Source organism: Nothobranchius furzeri, chromosome 3 (assembly GCF_043380555.1).
Source record: "Nothobranchius furzeri strain GRZ-AD chromosome 3, NfurGRZ-RIMD1, whole genome shotgun sequence".
NCBI classification, from domain to species: domain Eukaryota; kingdom Metazoa; phylum Chordata; class Actinopteri; order Cyprinodontiformes; family Nothobranchiidae; genus Nothobranchius; species Nothobranchius furzeri.
In genome coordinates this window covers 75,288,729-75,310,915 of record NC_091743.1, presented here as the reverse complement: position 1 = coordinate 75,310,915, position 22,187 = coordinate 75,288,729, and the positions used below count along the sequence as shown (strand labels likewise).

At 45.3% G+C, this 22,187-nt stretch overlaps 1 protein-coding gene across 3 annotated transcripts in view; it reads right to left on the bottom strand.

Moving 5' to 3' along the window:
* chd5 (chromodomain helicase DNA binding protein 5) overlaps positions 1-22,187 on the bottom strand; it is a 54,151-nt gene that overhangs the window by 24,433 nt on the left and 7,531 nt on the right. For all 3 annotated transcript variants that reach the window (XM_015958411.3, XM_015958413.3, XM_015958414.3), the window contains exons 2-16: positions 16,902-17,053; positions 11,685-11,903; positions 9,896-10,014; positions 6,924-7,165; positions 6,718-6,830; positions 6,462-6,588; positions 6,016-6,182; positions 3,151-3,369; positions 2,820-3,026; positions 1,489-1,700; positions 1,186-1,317; positions 977-1,085; positions 709-900; positions 352-552; positions 125-262 (exon numbers count right to left, since the gene is read on the bottom strand). In XM_015958411.3, the coding sequence (XP_015813897.3) occupies positions 125-262; positions 352-552; positions 709-900; positions 977-1,085; positions 1,186-1,317; positions 1,489-1,700; positions 2,820-3,026; positions 3,151-3,369; positions 6,016-6,182; positions 6,462-6,588; positions 6,718-6,830; positions 6,924-7,165; positions 9,896-10,014; positions 11,685-11,903; positions 16,902-17,053 (2,549 nt within the window). The remainder of the gene's footprint in view (positions 1-124; positions 263-351; positions 553-708; positions 901-976; positions 1,086-1,185; positions 1,318-1,488; positions 1,701-2,819; positions 3,027-3,150; positions 3,370-6,015; positions 6,183-6,461; positions 6,589-6,717; positions 6,831-6,923; positions 7,166-9,895; positions 10,015-11,684; positions 11,904-16,901; positions 17,054-22,187) is intronic.

Here is a 22,187-nt window from a genome sequence, read left to right as displayed (position 1 = left end):
AAGACCCAGAGATAATTAAACTCCTGCTAGTAGAACACACACACACGCACACGCACACACACACACACACACACACACACACACACACACACACACACACACACACACACACACACAATTTCACCTTGGACTGGTTGTTTTTCAGTCTGTGGGCCTCGTCTACCACCAGACAGGCCCAGGTAATGGAGCCCAGAATGGCTTGGTCGATAGTGATCAGCTCGTAGGATGTCAGCAGCACGTGGAACTTGATAGGTGTGTCTTTCTGCAAGTAGCCAATAAAAAAAGCTGCTGTCACATCAACCACACCCATCTGTGGATTAAAGTCTGAAAGAAAACCTGGAGATCCACCACCTTCATACGAAACGCCTTGCGTCCAGACTTCACAGAGCTTTCTTCAAACGTGAACTCGTTCTCCCTGATGGTTGCCCTGCTGTCTTTGTCTCCAGTGTACGTCACCACGTAGAAATCCGGAGCCCACATCTCAAATTCTCTCTCCCAGTTGATGATGGTGGAGAGAGGAGCGCTCACCAAGAACGGCCCCTTGGAATGACCCTGAAAGCGAGAAGAAAGACACTGTTACAGCATTTCACATAAAACATTATAACTTCATCAGCTGTCCAAAAATGACTAAATCCAAGTGCATATTACCATTTATCTTACAGGAATAAGCATTTTTAGTTAAGAATAAAAGCTTGCCACAAGCCTCACCTCCTTATACAGCGAGTAGAGAAAAACGATCGTCTGCACCGTCTTCCCGAGGCCCATTTCATCGGCCAGGATGGTATCTGTCCCTTGAGCCCAGGAAAATCTCAACCAGTTCAGTCCCTCTAGCTGGTACGGGTGCAGTGTTCCCCCAGTGGCATTTATGTACCAGGGCTGGTGCTCAAACTTTATGGTTGGCTGAGGATGCAAAAACACAAGAGAGATATTGAATAAATAAACAAAAGTGGTCCCCTAAGTAACAAAAGCACCTCACATCTATGATAGGAGCATCCGGAGGGACTTCTCTTTTTGGGTAGTCCTCTTTCTGCTTCTTTCCTTTCCTGACCACCAGAGGGCGCTGGTCTTCTCCTAATATTTGCTCTCTGAAAAACAAGTGCAGAAGTTTCTTTGGATGGCAGGACTCAGCGACTCAAACAGATGAGAGGGCTGACAGTAAAGGTAAAAGCTGCAGAATGTCGCTACCTGTGGTCCCAGTATAACGATTTATGTATTTCATATTCCGGAACGTCAAAATCATCCATCTCCCACGTGCACTGATCGTATGGTAGGTCTCTCCACTTGATCAGGAAATGCACATCACCATCTTTGTCAAAACTACAGAGGAGACAAGATTTTTATGTTGGGACTGGAATGTTTGGGATTACATGACTAAGAAGAAAACAAGAAAAAGAAAATAACTAAATGTAAACATTGTGGTTCCTTTACAAAAATAATTATTCCTCATTTAAATGATGACAAACTTTGAGAGTGAGTGCAAGCAGGCACCTGTGGTTCACCATCCGGTGGATAACCATCCATTCTGGTTTGATGCCGTAACGGTAGAAGCGCTCCTCCATCACAGCGTACTGGGGGTCTTTGCTCTTCCTCTTCTCGTTGTTGAGCTCCTCTTCTCCGGAGCCGTAGTCAAATGGCGGGGGCTCGTCCATGTCGTTCTTGCGCTGGTAGTTCCGATACATGACCGTGTGGTAAAGCTCCAGCTGCACGACCCCAAACACACGCACACGCACACACAATACACAGACACACGTACACGCACACGCACACACACAGACGATTCTGGTCAGGTAAACTCCTACTTAAAGCCACGTTCAGTAGATTTAGTTTGCTTTTAGCACCCCGTAGAGTCCTTTAATCATTTACTGTCGTAGAACCAAAAGTGAAACTCTTCTTTGCTGTGCGTTCATCTCATAAAACATCTTAATCTAACTGCTGAAATGTCTCCTCAGCCTTCATTAGCTTCTACAGGAGTGATTCATCACCAACTCAAACAAATCAGCTGTGTTGATGATCTACAACATGCAGGAAATGCCCTGGAAGCAGACTTCAGCACTAGCGTGTCAGCTCCACTTTACTACTGACTTATGGGCCATTCCCATCTGTACCGGGTCGGCCCGGGCCGGGTAGCGTAGGTTGTTTACACATCTGGGCGGCCTGGTATTTTTCCGGGCCAACCAAGGCTCATTCTCAGCCCTCTTCTCGAGGGGGTCTGCTTCAGGCCGACCAGGGCCAACACACCCACTGCTGACAGTAAATCCACACCTTCCATTAGAGCAAGCCTCTGATTGGTGGGTAGAATCAGCCCACATGGGCTTAAGACAAGGATGTGTGGAATCAACCGGGCCAGGCTGGGGCCGACTGGGGCTACCCAGCCCGGGCCGACCCGGTACAGATGGGAATGGCCCATAACAGACCGGTCCAGATACTCTGAGGTTGCACGGCAGCATTCTGGCCACAGAGGGCATGGGGGTCAGCATGGCCTTTCATTAACCCTGTAAAGGGTCATTTTAGCACATACTGGCTCAAGAAAATGCCTAAAATGTGAAAAATGTGCATAGTATGCCCTTAACAGATTCATTAGAAAATGATATTTTTTAGAGAAATTGTATTGCATTCTACTTTGGAAATAGGACAGTCAGTGACTAAACTGAGTAACTTTTGCTCCTGAAACTAGATGTTTGTTTTTGTGAAAACCTAAAATACCAAATAATGTTCAGTAACCCCCCGACTTTCCTGTGTCCCACATTCATCACAGAAGACAGATCGTTACTGTTGCTAAATGCTGGTTTTGGAAACCGGCTCCACCTCTGGCGTCTCACCTGCAGCTCGCTGACCCAGGAGCAGTGCCAGTACGACAGGCCAGCCCACTTTACAAAGAACTCCCTCTCTGGGCGGCCCTTGAGGGGGGGCTTGGCCATGGGATCAGGCAGCTTGCCAACAGGATGTGCAGGAGATTCCGACGGCAGCGGAGGGTCTCCCCACCTCCAGTGCAGAATCTTCTGAACTTTTCCTTTGAGAGGAGGACACTGAGCAAGAACAGAAGTAATGCATGTTGTTTAAACCACTTAACCAAAGCAAAAAAGGACTAAACGTTGATGAACACCAGCTTGTGAGGATACAGAGCATTAAACATATCTGGACTGAGCTCACCATGCAGCGAGGACACAGCCATTCCCCGTTTGGGATCTCAGGAAGAGGTGGGTTCAGGCAGTGGATGTGGTAGGACGAAGGGCACGTGTCACAGCACAGGAGCTCTCCTCCATCTTTACACACTCTGCAAAACTCCATGTGGTCATCCTCCTCCTCACCTGCAGCCTCCTCTTCCTCCTCCTCCTCATCCTTGGCCTCCCACTGAATTCCCTCCTTCTCCTGAAGATAAAAGGTTACAAAACAAAATGCAACACGTTCCTTCTCGTGAGGAAAGCCACTAAATAAAGCGGCGCCAACATAACTTTGTCTAGATAAGCTATTTTTATTGCTCCATGAAAATATTAAAGTGCATTTTTTAAACAAAGCTTGGAGGATTTTTTGTGCTCAAGTCAAACGTTCTAGAGCACGGTCTGTTTCACAAATTCATTCAAGCGTTAAATATCTCGTGAAACAGCCGGCAACTGTTTGCTCTGACGAGGGTAAACTTCTTTGGTGACAAAAACCTTCATGGAGAAAACCGGTCTGATCTAGACAGCTGGCTGCAGCAAATCTACAAAACAAGCTAGCTTCTAGACAATCTTCATGCCTCTTAACAATGTTTTAACTAGGAGCAGAGCGATGTATCAGCTGGCCGATATCTGATATTTTTATATAATCGGCATCGGCCGACATTCCTCCTTAGTAAAGTCGATTTAAAGTCAGGCATATCCCAGGGCAGCCTGGAGCTGCTGCAGAATTTAAAGGTATATTTATGTTCCTGAATAACATCTGAAATGTTCTAACATTAATATTTAACTACAATTTATTTGTAAGAACCCGTTGAGAATAATTAATTGTTGGTTGGGTAATTGATTTGTTTGACTTTAGTTGGATGTCTGATTTAAACATTGACCAGTGCTTTAACTTTAATTTAGTGTTCAAAAACAGATTCAGCTGCAGACATTTAGTGCATCAGCTCACGTTATTAATGACATTCCAGCATCTAAATAAGGTGGTGGGCTAAACGTCTAGATTTTGGCCGTTACTGGCCTCTGATTGGCTGACAGCAACAGGACTGTTCTGCTGCTTCCAGTCGCTCGTCTTTCTTGGGTAAAAAGTGCAACATTGATGTTTTATCTCCACAAACATCACAAGCATTAACATGTGACGCTATGTTGTGGATTTGTTAATGCTAACAGTTAGCTTCTGCTAGTCAGGACGGGGCTGCGCAGTGGCACAGTGGTTAGAGCTGTTGCCTTGTAGCAAGAAGGTCCTGGGTTCGCTTCCCAGCCTGGGATCTTTCTGCATGGAGTTTGCATGTTCTCCCTGTGCATATGTGGGTTCTCTCCGGGTACTCCGGCTTCCTCCCACAGTCCAAAAACATGACTGTTAGGTTGATTGGTCTGTCTAAATTGTCCTTAGGTGTGAGTGTGTGTGTGCTTGATCGATTGTCCTGTGTGTCTCTGTGTTGCTCTGCAATGGACTGGCTCTCTGTACAGGGTGTACCCCACCCGATTGCCCGTTGACCGCTGGAGATAGCCCCCCCCCCACCCCCCGGCGCGCGACCCTGCGTGGACAAAGTGGGTTCAGAAAATGGATGGATGGATAGTCAGGATGGACTTTGCTCTCTCCTTCCTGGGGGCAGTCCTAAGCCAAGGCGGGGCCATGAATTTCCCCCGTGACATGTAAGAGACTGGCTTTTTCTGACCCAATCGTTTAATTGTCAGTTTCCTTTTTGCAGCTAATGCAAGAATTGGGGGCTGGAGAATGTTTTCACATTCAGCGTGCATGTGAAACTCAGAGTGACCGACTGAATTTCATAAAGAACGATTATTACATGATTTCTCTGAGTCCCATGCCTTTAAAAACAATGAATTAACATTATTTATGTCACTTTGAGGGCTGCGCAGTGGCGCAGTGGTTAGAGCTGTTGCCTTGCAGCAAGAAGGTCCCGGGTTCGCTTCCCGGCCTGGGATCTTTCTGCATGGAGTTTGCATGTTCTCCCTGTGCATGCGTGGGTTCTCTCCGGGTACTCCGGCTTCCTCCCACAAAAACACGATAGTCAGGTTGACTGGTCTCTCTAAATTGTCCTGAGTGTGTGTGTGCATGCTTCATTGTTTGTCCTGTGTGTCTCTGTGTTGCCCTGGGATGGACTGGCTCTTTGTCCAGAGTGTACCCCGCCTACTTGCCCATTGACCGCTGGAGATAGGCACCAGCCCCCCGCGACCCTACATGGACAAGCGGGTTCAGAAAATAAATGGATGGATGGATGGATCGATGGATATGTCACTTTGTACTCAAATTAAGTCTGAAACGACACTTGCTGATTAGACTGGACCCAAACACCAATCTCAGCTTTCATCCAGGAAATCAAGAGCTTATATACTGCTAACAATGATGCTCACGAGATGCAAGAAAAAATGGGTGCAATGAATGATGAGATAAATACAAAACAAGACATTTAGGACCACATCTAAATAATGATTCAGTACTAGCAGACAGAGGATGGTGCAGATGAAATATCCTGTCTACCTGTATTATTCCAAAGGGCTACATATTCCTCTACTTGCATCACCAACATTCTGCTCATCCAGGATGTTGCCCCAAAGCATTGTCTTAATAAATGAGCATGCAGGCAGTGACATAATATGCCAGTTTCTGGGTTACCAGCTCAGTGACCGAGTGGTAATGTCCACCCTGGAACTGGGGGATCGTGGGTTCAAATCCATGGTCAGGTCGTACCAGAGACTTTACAAATGGGACCTAACGCCTCCGTGTCTGCAGCTCACCGCTCCCCCAGGTGATGGGTCGAATGCGGAGAACAAACGTCACACACCAGTGTGACAACTACTGGGACTTTAACGTTAAATGAATGGATGTACTCACACAGTGTGGACAGCTCCATTTTCCTTCAGGTGCTTTTTCCAGCTCAGGGTCCAGACAGACCAGGTGGTAAGCCCGTGGACAGGTGTCGCACAAGATAATCTCTCCACCCTGCTGGCAAACCTCACAGTAGTCCTGGTGGTCCGTCTCATAGCCATCGCCATCCTCCTCTACGGAAAGCAAAAGAACTGTTTAAGTTCTGACGAAAACGAAGCTACTCAACCCTGATCAGGCTCTAAATCTGAATAAACTCCATGAGTTTTAGAGCAACAGCTGCTGTAAAAGATCACCTCTCCTGCGTTGCCAAAATAAACACAGCTTTTAAAAAGTACTTTTTAATTACCTCATTACCCGTCATCAAACAGTCTGGCTTTGAGAGATTTCTGTGGGATTTTTCAGGGGGAGAAAAGCACACACCAGAGCTCAGAAAGAGTAAATAGTAAACATACTTTTCCTTTTTTTCCGCCCACGCCGGGCCTTTTTCTTGGTGGCAGCCCCTGAGGTATCAGAAAGCACCGAGGCACTGTGGATACTGATGTCATCAAAGTCTGACTCCTCCAGGATGTCCTCCTCACTCTGGAAAAATCAAACACAGACTCAGGAGCTTGGAGCAAAACAGAAAACTCACATAGTGAAGCCTCCCAGTCAGAATAGTAAGTGTGAAATGGTGATCGTTGAGAGGCTGAAAGTATTTAAAATACATACGGAGGACGCTTTCTTCTTCTTCCCACTTTGACCTGACTTTGATTTAGTTTTCTTCGGCTTGGGTTTCTTCTTTGCTTCTTTTGCACTCTTGCTTTTCTTTCTAACTCCTGGTCCTGAGACACAAACATCAGACAAGCCCAGGAAGAATCCATGCTAATATCCCTAAAACAGCAATAAAAATGGTGCCACGGTTGAACAGGACTCACCTTTTCCCTCTTTGGTTTTGGCTTTTTTGATTGGCCCTTGCTGAATGCTCAGCTGGCCACTGCTCACAGATGCTGGCTGAGCTACAGTGACCGTTTCCACGGCGGCAGCCACAGCAGCAGCCACAGCAGTGGCAGATGCGCCTTTGAATGGGTTGTTGGCACTGAACTCACGCCACTTGGCCCCTAACACCGTCATCATCTTTGACATGGGAATCTTCGGATTCTTCTTGGCAATGAGAGGCCTGAGTGTGACCACAGGGAGAGGAGACAAGAGCAGCAGCTTTATTATGTCACAATTCATTTCTGCTGGTGTAATTTACCCTCCAATCAGCACCGGAGGGAGACTGGGTCTCTATTTGTTGACACTCCACTGCCCCTTAAGTTTTGTGCTCCTTTGCTTTGCTGTAACTATGTCATGTTTGAGATTTGTCAGGCAACAGCTTGAGGTTTGGCACGCTCGCCTGTGAAAGATAGTGGGTCAGAGCGCCGAGTCCCTGAGCCTCCCGGCTGTCACAGACATCCAGCGAGCAGCTGACTGCACACAGGAGGCGCCGCAGGAGCTCATGCTCCACTTTGTCGGAGCAGAGGCTCATCCGAGCAAGACGGCCCCAGGTGAGACAGACTCTTTATACCAACCGAGCTTTCTAATGCAGACAGAAAGAGCAGCGTTAGCTCGTTACGGCACACTCTACTCTCACCGAGGAGTGTTGGAAGAATCTCGACTGAGAACAAAATTTTAAATTTGACATTTATTTCAATAAATAAATGATCTCTTAGCCTGGCAAGCCATTGTATATATGTGAGTATATAGTCTGGCCGCAATCTCAGTCGCGGGGTGGGTTCTACGGTTGTCTTTCAAACTGTCTTTGCACGCTATTGGACAGCGCTGGGACCAATCAAAGCAATGGACAATGTGATGTACTCACTGCTACAGATGTCAGTCAATGAGGCAATCTGCCATTCATCATCAACGAATTTGCAAATGCATCCTTTTTCTAAATAAAGAACGTAAGTACCTCTAGCTACTCTTGACTCAAAGAAAACCCCAAGTCTAAATAGTCCAAAGGTGATGCCAAACCCGTTTCAAACAAGCTGTCACCACCTTAGTTTCACTCAGTTGCAGTAACATCCAGCCCACCAGGCCACTGTGATTGGCCCACCAAACCAATATTGCACTGTGATTGGCAAGGAACAGGACCGTTTGGGCCTGCTAAGGTTCCAATGGAGCGTGGCTAGACTGATATGCAGAAATAAATAATTTTGCTTCTGCTACTGTCTAGATTTCTAGGCTGGTGGTCTCTAGGATGAATGAATGAATGAATGAATGCCATGTGAGTCATTCCCAAGGAGGAAACTTTGTCTGCCAAAAGTGGAGCCAATGAGGAGGTTACAAAGTTTCCCCCTCATCCGCTAGGGGCTGGATCCAGAAAGAAGCAAGTTCCCATCGACTTCCATAGTAAAAATGCAGATTTCAGAAGAGATTAACATGTTTATAACCTGGTACAAAAATATTTCAGGTTTAATAGGTCAAGTTTACCATCATAATAACTATAATGGAGGTGAATTTTTGGTAACTCAATCTGTTTAGATGTCATTAAAGGTAGCAGATGAGTCATTAGCGCTAGCGGCTTGCACCCCTGCTTGCTCCAGGGAAGGCCTCAGCCTTGGCCTCACAATAAAGGTATTATAGCCTAGAAGGCAGAGGTTAGCAGAGTCGCTCAACTGCAGTTTTCTTGTTAAAAGCACCTGCCAATCTCCATTAGCTTCAGTTAGCTCGCAACAACATTTGCTCAGAGTTTAATGGGTGTCATCATGTGCCCCCACCCTCACGATCCAACTTCCAGCTTTATTTTTGCATTTGCAGGGAGTGACGAGTCACGTGACACAACCAAGATGGCGGTGATGGGAACCGCCCACTGGGCTTCAATTCAGCTCCTTAGAAAAATATGGGTGATGGCGCAAACAGTTCATCCGCCCCAAATATCAATCAACGGTTGTTCTGTTTGGAAAAAAAAAACTCTGGTGCTCCAGTTTTATGAAGTAAAAGTTAGCCTGAGTAGTGGAGTAGTTAGAGTCTTACTCATACATCTCACGTTTGATTGGCTAACAGTAACACAACTTTACCAGTGACCATTAGCGCAGATTTGCTGTTGATGTTGGTGGGGACTTGTAAGCCTATCCTCTCAGGACCCTCGGTTACACTCACTCACTTTCGGCCTCGTGTGTGTCACGTGGCAAACACAGGAGTCTTGCATACGACTGGAACATTTTCCTTCGAGCTTTGGTGCTGCTAACAACTGACGTAGTTTGTCTCTCTTGAGCCTACCGTGACAGCATGAGCAGCCAGTCACACAGGCCATATGAGGAGAGAACGTCATTTAACCCTTTCTGCATCTCTAGGGTAATGAGACATTGAATGGCTTGTTGTTTTTTAGTGGAGGCGGTCAAATTATTGGTGGGTACTATTTGGTCATCGCTGGACATTAGTGGGGACAAATCACCTCTGTCCATGCCAAATCTACGCCCTTGCCACTGACTGTTCGCTCTGCAATGTTGATGTTTCATCCCTACAAATAACTCAAGCCTGAAGATATTCTGCCATGTTGTTGAGTTGCTAATGCTAACAGTTAGCTACTACTAGCCAAGACACGCTCTGCTTTCTCCTGGACGCTAAATCAACAACATCCTTCATCGTCACGAGCCAGGATGGGCGAGTCCATGAATAAAAATTTAAAGTGTGACGTAGATCTGTGTGGACTTCTCTGACCCAAGAGTTTTTTATCAGTGGCTAACGCAGAAAACGGGCAGAAGACTATTTTCACATTCAGCCTGCATGATAAACTCAAGAGTGACCAATCAAAAAAATATTAAAAAAAAAACAAGTATCTATACATTTTTCAGAGAACCTCACATTTAAACTAAACAAAGCTGTTTATTTTGTTACAATCCTGCAGAAAGGGCAGGATGTTTACCTGAGGAACTGGCTGAAAGCCTTGTAGTTGGTGATGGTTTTGTAGTCATCCTCAGTGAAACCGTACTGGACATCCTCAAGACCCCATTCATGCATAAGCTGGCTGGATGATTTAGGTTCCTGTGAGAGCAAGGGGCAATGCAGATTAAATTAAAATGTGATTAACAGATAAAAAGTAGGGATGCACCGATAAGAAATTATGGGCCGATACAGATATTAATAACGCTGTTATGGCTGATAACCAATACTTACTTATAAGTATAAGTATAAGTATATATATATATATATATATATATATATATATATATATATATATATATAATTGCTATTACACACACACACACACACACACACACACCACACACACTTACGCTTCTGAGACGAAAACGATCACTGTCACATGACTAAACCCTTACACATCATCACCCTCTAAAACAGATACACAAACTGTTGTTAATATCGGCCCAGTTTTACTCATCAGACCAATGCTGATATCCATGCCGGTGTGTCGTGCATCCCTAACAAAAAGTCATTTTTTAGCCTTTACCATTTTTCTTTTACAATTTTAGGATGGTAAATGGATAAACTCTAGCTGAATACTAACACAAAAAGCAGTTTGCCACTGCTGCGCAGCACACAAGACATTTTTTAAAACCTCTGATCCTCATTTTGAAAGCCCACTGGAGAAGAGCTTTGCTGCTGCTGCATCTGCTGTTCGGTGAGTCTGAATGAATACAAACTATTCAGGTAAAGTGAAGAGGTGCAAAGACATTTAGTCCTGATTGTTCCGGGAGTAAAACATGTTTAAACCAAGAAAATGTACAAATATGATGACGTGATTCATCCTGCTGGGGTGTGCAGTGTGTATTTAAATCTAGACCACGGTGATACTATTAAAACCAAAAATCTTCCAAGTCACATTTGAAATGTGACTGAAAAAAATTGATAATGAATCACGTTCTTCTGCTTCTCGCTGTTGATTCAGTTTGTAAGAATGACTGGTTGAAAAAACCAGCTGGAATCAGGAGGAGGCTCAAACTGGAGATAATCACTGTCACTGTCCCAGCTGCCTCGGTTCTTAGGTTGTGTGGGACAGACTCGCTCGGAGCTACAGCACAGCAGAGAGGGAGGAGGACGCTGTTCTATATCGAGATCTGTTTCACGTTTTTGTACAAATCCAACCATTTATGCTTGAGATTTACCAAACAAAAGACAACATTTCAAGTTTTTCCAGCCATTCATTTTCATCCGCTTATCCAGGGCCGGGCCGCGAGGGCAGCAGCCTAAGCAGGGAGGCCCAGACTTCCCTCTCCCCAGCCACTTGGGCCAGCTCCTCTGAGGAAATCCCAAGGTGCTCCCTGCCCAGCTGAGAGACATAGTCCCTCCAGCGTGTCCTGGGTCTTCCTTTAGGACTCCTCCCAGTTGGACAAGCCCAGAAAACCTCACCAGGGTGGGTCTAGGAGGCATCCTCAGACACTTTAACTTCTGCACTTGAAGATGGACCTCGTCCCTGACCTGGAGAAGGCCTTCAACCCTTTTACGATTCAAGACCATGATCTCGGATTTAGAGGAGCCGATTCTCATCCCAGCTGCTTCACACTCGGCTGCAAACCGCTCCTGAAGCTAGAGATCACGTTCTGATGAAGCAAACAGAACCACATCATCTGCAAAAAGCAGAGACCTGATCCTCAGGCCACTAAAACGGATCCCCAAAGAGGTTCATTCACATGGAAGAAGAAGAAGAAAAAACACATTTTAGTTCCCAAGCCTAAAAAATGAACTAGACCTACTTTCATGTTACTATCATCATCATCATCATCATCATCCTCCTCGTCCCTCTTCTTCTTCCTTGGTTTCTTTTCTTTCTTCTCTTTGGGTTTCTTTTTCTTCTTCTTGATGGGTCCGTACGCGCTGCTCTCGCTCTCAGAGCCGATCTCTGTCTGCTCCCGCTGCTCCTCCACCTCCGAGATTCCCTCCAGGTCGCTGTCCACTCTGGGGAGGAGTCCTACCTGGGGTTTTAAAAACAAGGAGGAAAGCGTTTTCAATTGGACAAATAAGTCCCAATAAGAAGATGGAATTACCTCAAATGCCTCATTACGTAGAAGACAGAAGTGTGTATAACTTAACTGTATATGACTTTACTTGAGCTAAACCGCAGGTAAGACATACGAATGCACCAATGTGAAATTTTAGGCTGATACCAATATTGTTGCCGATATATTGCTCATCCCTAGAAACATAGGCACCAAGTCAAAGCTGTATTCGCTTGCTGGTTTGGAGCACAAACACACATTTGAAGAGAGGAGACATCAGCAGTGACCTTAAAGAAGTAATTATTTCAGCTCATTGGCTTTGGAATGGTAATAGACCACTTTCTGTTTGAAGCTCATCATTAACAGTGAAGACCAACTGTGAGTGAACGCTGTCTAAAAGTCGATGTTCCAGTGAGTTAGCCGTGAGGTCAGGCTGAGCAACCTGTGGGAAAATTGCAAAAACACTGAAAAATGACCTCAAAATGCAGATTCACTGACGCTACAAGTCTCAGTAAACACGTAAGATGTTTAGGTTCATGAATTTGATTTTAACAAAGTGCCTCTAAACAAAAACCTGGAGCCAGAAAGCCTGACTCAGTGCAGCCAATCACAGCTGAAGCTGCATCCCGACACTTAGAGATGGGACATCTGCACGGCTGTATGGGTTTAACAGTTAACAGGTGTTGTTTGTGTGATCAGGAGTGCTGCATGTGAACAAATGCACTGAGGGTTGCTCAAAGGGGCTGCTGCTGTGCTCTTCCAGGTGTGTGAAAACTGGAAAATGATGTTGCAGATGTTAGTCTTAATGATAGTTTGAATATTTCATTCAAACGCCTTTAAATTGGTGCTTAGATCGATCAATGCCTGAATTTGAACTTGTTTTTTAAACAAGTATGTATCTGATGCACGGGTGAAAGGCGTGCACGGGGGCTTTGTGCTCAGCCTGCTGCCTGTTGCTCTGCAGGCCTGCGTGGCTCCATAGAGAGACTTGAAGGCGTTTCGCTCTGAAGCGCAGTGGTGAGGCTCACGTTGCTGCAGCGCCCGCCAACCCTACCAGCAGCCTGGCTGTGTTTCCATGGTGACCAAATCGGAGCAGTGTCTGGCTCTCTCTCACTCTTTCTAGTTTTTACCCCCCCCCCCCTCCTTATTTCTTCATCTTTTCTCCCCTTCAAATCTCAAAGCCACCCCCTCCCTTCATCAGCTCTTTATTTTCTGCCCATCTCTTAACTTCTACCTTTCTCTTTCTTCTCATTCACTCTCTGTTTTTCCTATCATGCCTATCCACGCCACCCCTTCACACACACACACACACACACACACACACATGCACACACACACACACACACACACACACACACACACACACACACACACACACACACACACACACACACACACACACACACACACACACTCTATCACAGTGGCAGCCAATGGAACGGCGCCATCCAATCAGACACGTTTGCATAACGAGCTTGTTATGCAGAGGCCTGTGGTTGTGAAGCCGGTGCTCCAGCGCCCGTCTAGACAAATCTCATTTATGCATAAGAAGAATAAGCACAAGAGAAAGGGAGAGTAAATTGAAGATTGCGGGTGGGGGATGGGATGGAGATGGAGGTGGAGGAGGAAAAAGCAAAGAAGAAGATTTGTGAGAGCAACCACAAGGACAAGCTGAACCTGTGGCCCAGAGTTCAACATTAAAGCCAGACTGGAGATAAAACCATTCTTCTGCACAGCAGCAAAGGGGCTGCCTCTTTCACTGAGAGGAGAATCAGATAAGAACTGAAAAGGTAATCAAATTAAAGGCTTCCCCATAATGTTTCTCCCCCAAGGAAATTGATTCAGCAGAAAATATCAAATGAATGAGGATGATATTCAATTAAATATAGCATAGCTCAATGAGGGAAGCAGAAGGCACAGAAAACCCGTCATGGTACTTTTAGAAATCCTGATCCTGACACGGATCTCTGTTGACTCACATTCCCAGAGTGGAAAGTCGAGTTATCTCTGCAGCATCTTTCTCCCAGCTTCCTAAACGGACAAGATGCTGCTTCTTAAGCCTGTAGAGCATTTAAGTTCCCTTACAGCTTTTTACCAAAGGCAGATGGGAGAGTGAGATCATACATGGTGTTGCTATTGTTCCTCCAGCTAGCAGCTTTGACCTCGGACCGGGATGCACCGCTGACTGTCTCTGACTCCAATTGACTTTTGGACCCTGTCTGACAGCGACCTCCGGGGAGAAATTGGAAGTGAATTACAGCAGCAGCAGGAGGTAGGGCAGGGGACGAAAGAGACAAGAGCGTAACAACAAAGGCAAACCGAGGTGATGCATGTGGGAGACAAGGAAAAAAGGGAAAACAGAGTCTGTGTTTGAGGGAGAATCAGAGGGAGTCCCCCCGCCCCCCTATTATGTCAGTGAGAGCCAACAGAGCCCAGTGTTTGCCACAGGGTTAGGTGGCAGCCTGACCAGTAGGGAACATCCTGGCACCATTACAGCCACTGCCAAGGCATGAGGGGAAACATCGGAGCAACAAACAATTCCTTTGATTACGAGTCTCAATGCTCGGAAGATTAAACCGGATCAAAAAATGACTCCATGAGACGGTCACATAAGATCCGATCCGATCCAGTGATGACTTGATTCCAGCTCTCATGAACCTCATGGATCTTGTTCACCATTAATCACCACAGTTGTGTTTAGGAATCTGACCTCACAGAAAGACGTTCTCCAGTTCCGACCTCAGCTGTGGCCTTTCTGTGTGTGGGTTTACTCCCGGCACCACGCCTTTAATCAATCCAAAAACACGAGTGTCAGGCTAATTCTAAACGGAACTGTGCGTGTGTTTTTGGATCTGTGCTTCATTGGTGACCGTGCAGATACAAATGTATTGGGGGGGGGGGGGGGGTCCTGCCTTTCACCAACTGACTGTTGGGAATAAGACTGTTTGGGTTCAGAGCCAGAGCAGAGACAGACATAGTGACCTGGTTAGAAACTCCACCTTAAAACTCCTGATATTTAAACACGGCTGCAGGATGGTGAAAACGCTTTGAAAGCTTGAGTTACATTATGGAACAAAGTTACGTCTCTGTTTATTCAGTAGGCATGATTATATTAGGGTACATTTAGGTTTTAGTACTTTATGGCAGTCTTGCATCAGTTACTTTGGTTCTCTATTTGTTTTTTTAAACGTATGAAAGACATATCAGGATTCCTGCTGAATCTGTCTGCAGGGTCAAACTTTCAGTTGTTTCCTACATTAAGATGCTTCTATTGTTCGCTGTCATTGAGTTCCGGGTCTTTACATCCCTCTGTTATTATAAGACATTTGCAATGGTTCTCTTGATTACTGTAGATTACATGTTAAAAATCCTCCATCCATCCATATATGATCTATCCATCCCTCCATTCCCTCCTCCATCTATCCATCCAACCATCCATTTATCCATTCCTCCATCTATCATCCATCTATCTATTATCCATCCATCCATTTCTCCATCTATCCATTCATCCGTCCTTTCATCCGTCCCTCCATCCATCTATCTATCTATTATCCATCCAGCCAGTTCTCCATCTATCCATTCATCCATCCATCCATCCATCCATCTATGATCCATCCATTCTTCCATTCCTTCCTCCATCTATCCATCCAACCATCCATTCCTCCATCTATCATCCATCCAGCCATTCATCTACTATCCATCCATCCTTCCTCCATCTATCAATTCATCCATCCATCTATTATCCATCTATCCATCCATTTCCCCATCTATCCATCCATCCATTCATCCATCCATCCATCCATCTATCCAGCCATCTATTATCCATCCATCCATTTCTCCATCTATCCATTCATCCATCCATCCATCCATCCATTCATCCATCCTTCCATCTATGATCCATCCATTCTTCCATTCCTTCCTCCATCTATCCATCCAACCATCCTTCCTCCATCTATCATCCATCCAGTCATTCATCTACTATCCATCCATCCTTCCTCCATCTATCCATTCATCCATCTATTATTCATCCATCCATTTCTCCATCTATCCATCCATCAATCCATCCATCCATGATCTATCCTTTCCTCCCTCCAATTATCCATCCAGCCATTTCTCCATCCATCCATCCATCTATGATCCATCCCTTCCTCCATCTAACCATTTCTCCATCCATCCTTGCATCCACCCATTTTCTTCCACTTATCCAGGCTAGGGTTGTGAGGGCACCAGTCTAGTAGAGAGGCACAGACTTCCTTCTTGCCAGCTCCTCCATGTTACACGTAATTATTTACAATAACAGAAACTTTACATTATTGTTTGGTATTTCTGATATAAAACATTTCAGTTATGAGCTTTCTGCTCTGATGTTTGGATTATATCGATTTGTGACGCATTGCATTATGGGATACTTTGCTGTCCGAAGTGTGCAGAAGAATGCATTGATGCATCCTTGATACAATGGGTGGAGCAACAACACATCCGGGAACTTTGAGTGAACTTGCCATGTTAGGGTTGGAACAGTACTTGGGCCATTGTTGATGAGGGGTTAGGGTTAGGGTATGGGTTAGGATGTGAGCGCAAGTTCAGACGAGTACGCGTAATGAGAAATGGCCTCTTATTCCTCCTGCAAGGTGAGCTGAAACAGTGCCTGTGGCCCAAAGTTCTTGCCATAAGAACCAGCACCACAGACACAAATCCACACTCTAAACGGGCACTTGGATTCTGCAGCTTCCCCTGGAAATAAGAGCATCACTGCGGCCAACCTCCCCAAAGGCCTGGGACAGTCCACTGCTTCTCATTTCCATCACAGCAGCACCAAAGCAGAGAAAACACCTTTAATCAACTCGCTAAAAGCATCAACAGAGTGATAGTGTGGGAAACAAAGAAAGAGGTGCGCTGCTTGAGCCAACATTCCCAACAAACTGTTGTGTCTAAAGGGGTGGAAGACTTGGCTGAATGTGAACAGCACCTTACCTCTTTTTTCCTCTTCTTAACTTTGGAATTTTTCTCCTCTTTCATCTTTTTGGGCTTCTTCTTCTTTTGCTGTTTGAGGGAGTCGTCATCGGAGAAGAAGCTGGCGAGGGGTGTGAGGGGAACAGTGTTACGCTCAGCTTCATCATCCTCACCTGCAAACACAAAACAAGGCAGGTCAATACTAAAGTAAACAACAAGCACAGACGTATGTGTTGTCTTCTCTTTGGGCTTTTCCCTTAAAGGATGGCCACTGTAAACCTGTCATGGTCTGCGCCCTGCGCCCCCCTCATGTATTCTCCAGCCCCCCTCTAGGTTCCCCTTATGTGTCTCCTTGTGTTCCTCATGTGCCTCCTTGTGTTCCCCAGCCCCACTCCAGGTTCTCCCCTTAGGTTTCTGTGCCCCTTTAGGTCTCCAACCCCTCCAGGTGTCCCTCTAGGATCCCCCTCATGTGTATCTAAGCTTCCTGTGCCCTTCTTATCTCCAGCTCCCACCAGGTTTCCCAGGTTCACTTATTCTTTAATTTTCTTGTATTTATATTATCTAGCTAATTTTTCCCTGTAGTTTGATAGGTTCAGGTTTTCTTCTAGGTCCTTCCCCACCGGTTTATTAGTTCTCCTTTCCTCTTTAAATCATTAGTTATTTGTCTTGTTCTTCTAGTCTTTAGGTTTGGTTATTATTCATAGGTCATGTTTTATTTCCCCTCCTCAGCTTAGTTTCCTCTCCCTGATTAGTAAATTGATTTCACCAGGTTTCTCTCTCCCCACGCACCTGCAGCTTACCTCCCAATCATCCTGCCCCTGTGTATAAAACCCTGTCTGTGTCTCAATATGTTGTTGGTCCACTGTCCTTGTCAGTGTTGTTTGTTCTCCCCCTCCTCTCAGGTCTCTAGGTTTCTGGCTCTGTGCCCTCTTAGGTTCTAGGTTTTTTGGCTAAATCATTCTTAATAAAGAATGTTTTCTTTTACATCCTCTCCTGCTTCGTGTCGTTCTGAGTATCTGCACATTGGGTCCAACTCCTCCAGCCCACAACGTGACAAAACCATCTGCATCTATGTCTGTCAAGGTTCTCAGTCATCCAGGTCATTGTAGTCTAAGGAGCTTTGAAAGAAAAGCGTCTGGACTTCTTTGAGTTGCTTGAAGACGTTTCACCTCTCATCTGAGAGGCTTCTTCAGTTCTAAGGTCAAATGGTGGAGAGTCCCAGATTCAAAACCAGTGGGAGTTTCCCCCCAAAGAGGGAACAAAAGACCCCCTGATGATCTTCTACATAAACACATGAGCCCAGGTGTGAGGGTGGGTGTGGGTCCTATTCAGCCAGAGTTTTGGGTGAGCTCATTGTGAAGCCTGGCCCCACCCTATCATGTGAATTCCTGAGGTCAGATGGCCCAGGATATGCATGGGCGTTGATGCATCTGGGAAGGGATCTCAAAACTGGATTATAGATGGCAGACAGTTGGTGTCGTAAACCACCGCCTCTGTTCAAAGATGGTTGCTCACAGTGGACATAAATGGCTTCCTTTACTCCTCTTTCAAACCATCTGTCCTCTCTGTCCAAAATGTGAACGTTGGCATCCTCGAAAGAGTGACCTTTGTCCTTTAGATGCAAATGAACTGCTGAGTCCTGTCCCGTGGAGGTGGCTCTTCTATGTTGTGCCATGCGCTTGTGAAGTGGCTGTTTGGTTTCTCCGATGTAGAGGTCTGGGCATTCCTCGCTGCACCGTACAGCATACACCACATTGTTCAGTTTGTGTTTAGGAGTTTTGTCTTTCGGGTGAACCAGTTTCTGTCTGAGTGTGTTGCTGGGCCTGAAGTACGCTGGTATTTTGTGTTTGGAGAAAACCCTCCTGAGTTTCTCTGATACACCGGCTTGAAACATCTTCAAGCAACTCAAAGAAGTCCAGATGCTTTTCTTTCAAAGCTCCTTAGACCATCTGCAACTACTTAGTTCTGTCTTTTTCATCTTCTACCCTCATCACCAACTAATGCTGTGATCTCTTTCGCTGCATCAATAAATCTTCTTTTTGGTTTCCCTTTTAGTCTGCTGGCTCCAACTTCAGCATCCTTCTACCTATGTCATCATCTCTCCTCTGGACATGTCCACAGCGTCTCACTCTGACTTCATCTCCAAAACATCTAACCTGTGCTGTCCCTCTGATGGACTCATTCCTGATCCTATCCATCCTCGTCACTACTAAAGAGACCTCTACATCTGCCTCCTGTCTCTTTTCATAGACACTGGGTGTTTCTCAATGCCAAGGAACCTTGCCTTGATGTATTGGCCCCGCCCCGGTTGCCTAGGAGATATGTCGTCGGGAGCCGCTAAGACATGTTCCAATCGGTTCCATTTTTCATGTTCGACCTATGCGTGTGATCTCCATTTGTTAGCTGTTTAGCTAGCTGAGCAAGGATACACTAGCCTTGGTCAAAAATTACCCAGAATACACTGTGGCATTTTCAAAAGGATGGCGGATCATAAGCCGGCAACTACTTTGGGGACAATTTTCAAGTTTAAAAGTAAGTGAACTCATTTAAAATGTTTTTTTTTTGGATCCAAAGAAGTGATCTATTGTTGGTCAGTTGCTTAGTAGTTGCAGCTTCGGTGGCTAGCGAGTAGTAGCTCGGTTATGTTTTTAATTTAATAAACATATACACAAAGTAAAAGTCTCGTTATATATTTATATTGAAACTAATACATATAAAATATGACGTTGTCTCCCGTGTCACGTGACGTTACGTTACCCCCGTGGAAGCCGCGGTCACGTGATGCAAGTCTGTTCCATTTAACCATTTTCTTTGACCAAGGAAGGACAGTATCCTCATGAGCAAGGCGCCTGGCCTCGCAAGACATCGCCTCACAAGGCAAGGCGCCTTGAGATTGAGAAACACCCACTGTCTGTAAACCATACAACATGGCCGCTCTTGCCGAACCCCTTTGATCACACACACCTGACACTTTTCTTCACCTATTCCAACCTGCTTGCACTCGATTCTTTACCTCTTTTTCACACTCTCCATTCCTTAGACCCTAGGTACTTTCCAGCCAGGAGTACTCACTGCAGATCATTATGTCATCTGCAAACATCATAATCTAATATCATCTGTTCCCGTCCATCAGCACAGCAAACTAAACACATGTATGCACTGTACATACACTGCTGGCAAAAATACAAATAATAACAATAGTGTCAACTTAATGAACAATTCATTCTTCTTTGATTTATTGGTTTTGTCTTTCACACTGGATCACTGGTGAAATGTTGGAAGGAACTTTGGTCATTAATCACCACAGTTAAAAAAGAAAAATGTCCACTGCTACACCAGCACTGGAAAGTATTTTCTCTACATTAAATGTCTTAATTACAAATCATCGTATATATATATATATATATATATATATATATATATATATATATATATATATATCCCATGCTATCCCATTTCTGACTTCTGGCTGTACTGCAGTACTAATGCTTGTAGATTTGGTTTTACCTGAGATGTTTTTATCTCCAAGCCCCACAGGAACAACGGAAACAAAACCTTTGTTGTGTTTTTATTATTATCATTGAATCCTCTTTTTTCTGCTGCTTGTTCGTACTTCCTTTGAGAACCCCCAGCAAACAATTGCAATCCAAATTTCAACTCAGCATATAAATGTTTCTGTGAAAAGAGAAAAAAGTGTCCTTGACCTTTTACTTGGAACCCCTAACCCACTCCTGCTTTTTCCTCTGTTGGCATAAGTGGACTGATTGTCCACTGCTGCCGAATGGGACTGAACAAGGCCTCTGAGTCGAAATGCCAAACGGAGTGTTGACCTTGAATCGAAGAGTTACCTGTGCAACCAGTCAACTTTCATTAGATGACACGACTGGGCAGCAGGCAGGTCAAGTCACAGACTGAACTCCTGACTTTCTGTTGAGATAAATGTGATTTGAGATCGTCTTACTGGAACCAGCAAGATGTTCGCAGATGAAATCCTCTCGTCAGCACGCCGGTTCTTCCCTTACTTATCTGACCCATACTGAGATGTTAGAAAATGACTAACATCGGCCGATACCGACAAGACACCAATATTCGTGCTTCCTTAACAAAAACAAATTACAAAGAAATATCTAACTGCTTTAAACATAAATGTGATGAATCAATATCAGAGCAGCAGGGGCACTTGGCCAAACAAACCTCATAATCACACATCGCTGAGTCTGGATCAACCCTAATCATCAAAACGCAAATAAACCGAGCGCCTGCCTGCCGTTAAATGGTACCTCCCAGGAGGACCACTGAGGTGCACGGTGCATAGCTTCTGCCTTCCCCGCTTGCTGGGACTAAAGCGACCGGCTGTGGATTGTCAGCTGTACAGTCTCACAGCTGCTGTGAACAAAACAGGCTGGCTGCTGAGCACAGCAGAATTCACCGATGCCAGGGTGGGTTACAGAGGAGTGAGTGAGGGAGACAGACAACCCCAAACAGCACATCACTGTAAAAGAGACACAGATTCACAGAGGATGTAACCGGCCTCTGAAACCTGAGCAGCTCTCACTCTACGTCTCTGACGGTTGTTCTGTCTGCTTCGGTCTCTATCTGCATGTCTCCAGCGCTGACAGGCTGAACAGCATCAAATATGCAGCACATGTATCTGAGTCAATCAGCCAGCTCTGGCTCTGCAGTCTACCACCCTCCTGGGTAGCTGGAGTAAGACTCAGGGGAGGAGGGATTCCCGTGTAGTAGACACACAAACCTCACCAAACACTTATCCACTACTTAGCAAAGCTAGCAGGAGGTACTCTAAGAGCACAGTACTTTGATTTTAAAGCTCTAATCAGAGGCTATGTCAAGCTCTTTGTGTTACCTCTGGCTTTCGGATTAAGCATGTCACCATGCCAGTGCGTACAGGCCAATATTTTCAAAACAAAAGTGCTCCCAGGCAACATTTCATCTAACGTTAATAGCTGAAAGATTTACCTTCCATCTTTAATGCTCCACCTACGCATTCTTTCTCGTTCTTTGCATCTGAACACATCTTTCCCTTAATGTTTGTCTTATTCAAAGTAAAACATGGTGCGTGTGTATTAGGTATTTGATACAGGAAGTAATTTTATGTCTAAGATGAGACATGATGACAACAGGTGCAGTTAGCCTTGCCTCTCTCCAGGACGCACAGATGATGACACAGCTCAGGTTCAGTAAGACAACAGCTCACACAGCCAATCGTGCTCTACTGTAAGAGAATGAATGACAGGCTGACCACACATCACTGATTATACACCAGATGATACCAGAGTGTTCCTTTCT